General features: G+C 54.7%; 1 protein-coding gene across 1 annotated transcript in view; it reads right to left on the bottom strand.

Annotated features, from left to right (window-relative positions):
- Positions 1–250, bottom strand: part of CIST1 (colon, intestine and stomach enriched 1) — a 7,167-nt gene extending 6,917 nt beyond the window's left edge. Inside the window, exon 1 of the mRNA XM_006147167.1 lies at positions 151–250. Within this exon, the coding sequence (XP_006147229.1) occupies positions 151–241 (91 nt within the window). The 5' untranslated portion in view covers positions 242–250. The remainder of the gene's footprint in view (positions 1–150) is intronic.
- Between the last annotated feature and the right edge of the window lie 6 nt (positions 251–256).

Here is a 256-nt window from a genome sequence, read left to right as displayed (position 1 = left end):
GGGAGAGATTCCTTCAGATGCCCCCAAACTTTTCCATCTTCTTTGGGACGGGCTGGCGAGGCAGCGTGGGCTGAGGAAGGAGCCCAGAAGCCAAATGGGTGATTCTTTCCCCCTTTCTAAAAACCGGACCTCTCTCTTATCCGCTCTTACCTGCAGGGGTGACCCGGGAAGTAAAGAAATCCGAAGGTTTCGTTAGCATCAGTAGATTTAAAAGCAGAAGCGGCAGCAGGGAGCTCGCCATACCTGTGCGGGGGGG

The sequence above is a fragment of the Tupaia chinensis genome, unplaced genomic scaffold (assembly GCF_000334495.1).
Source record: "Tupaia chinensis unplaced genomic scaffold, TupChi_1.0 Scaffold000201_1, whole genome shotgun sequence".
NCBI lineage: Eukaryota > Metazoa > Chordata > Mammalia > Scandentia > Tupaiidae > Tupaia > Tupaia belangeri.
This window is presented reverse-complemented; position numbering and strand designations above follow the sequence as displayed.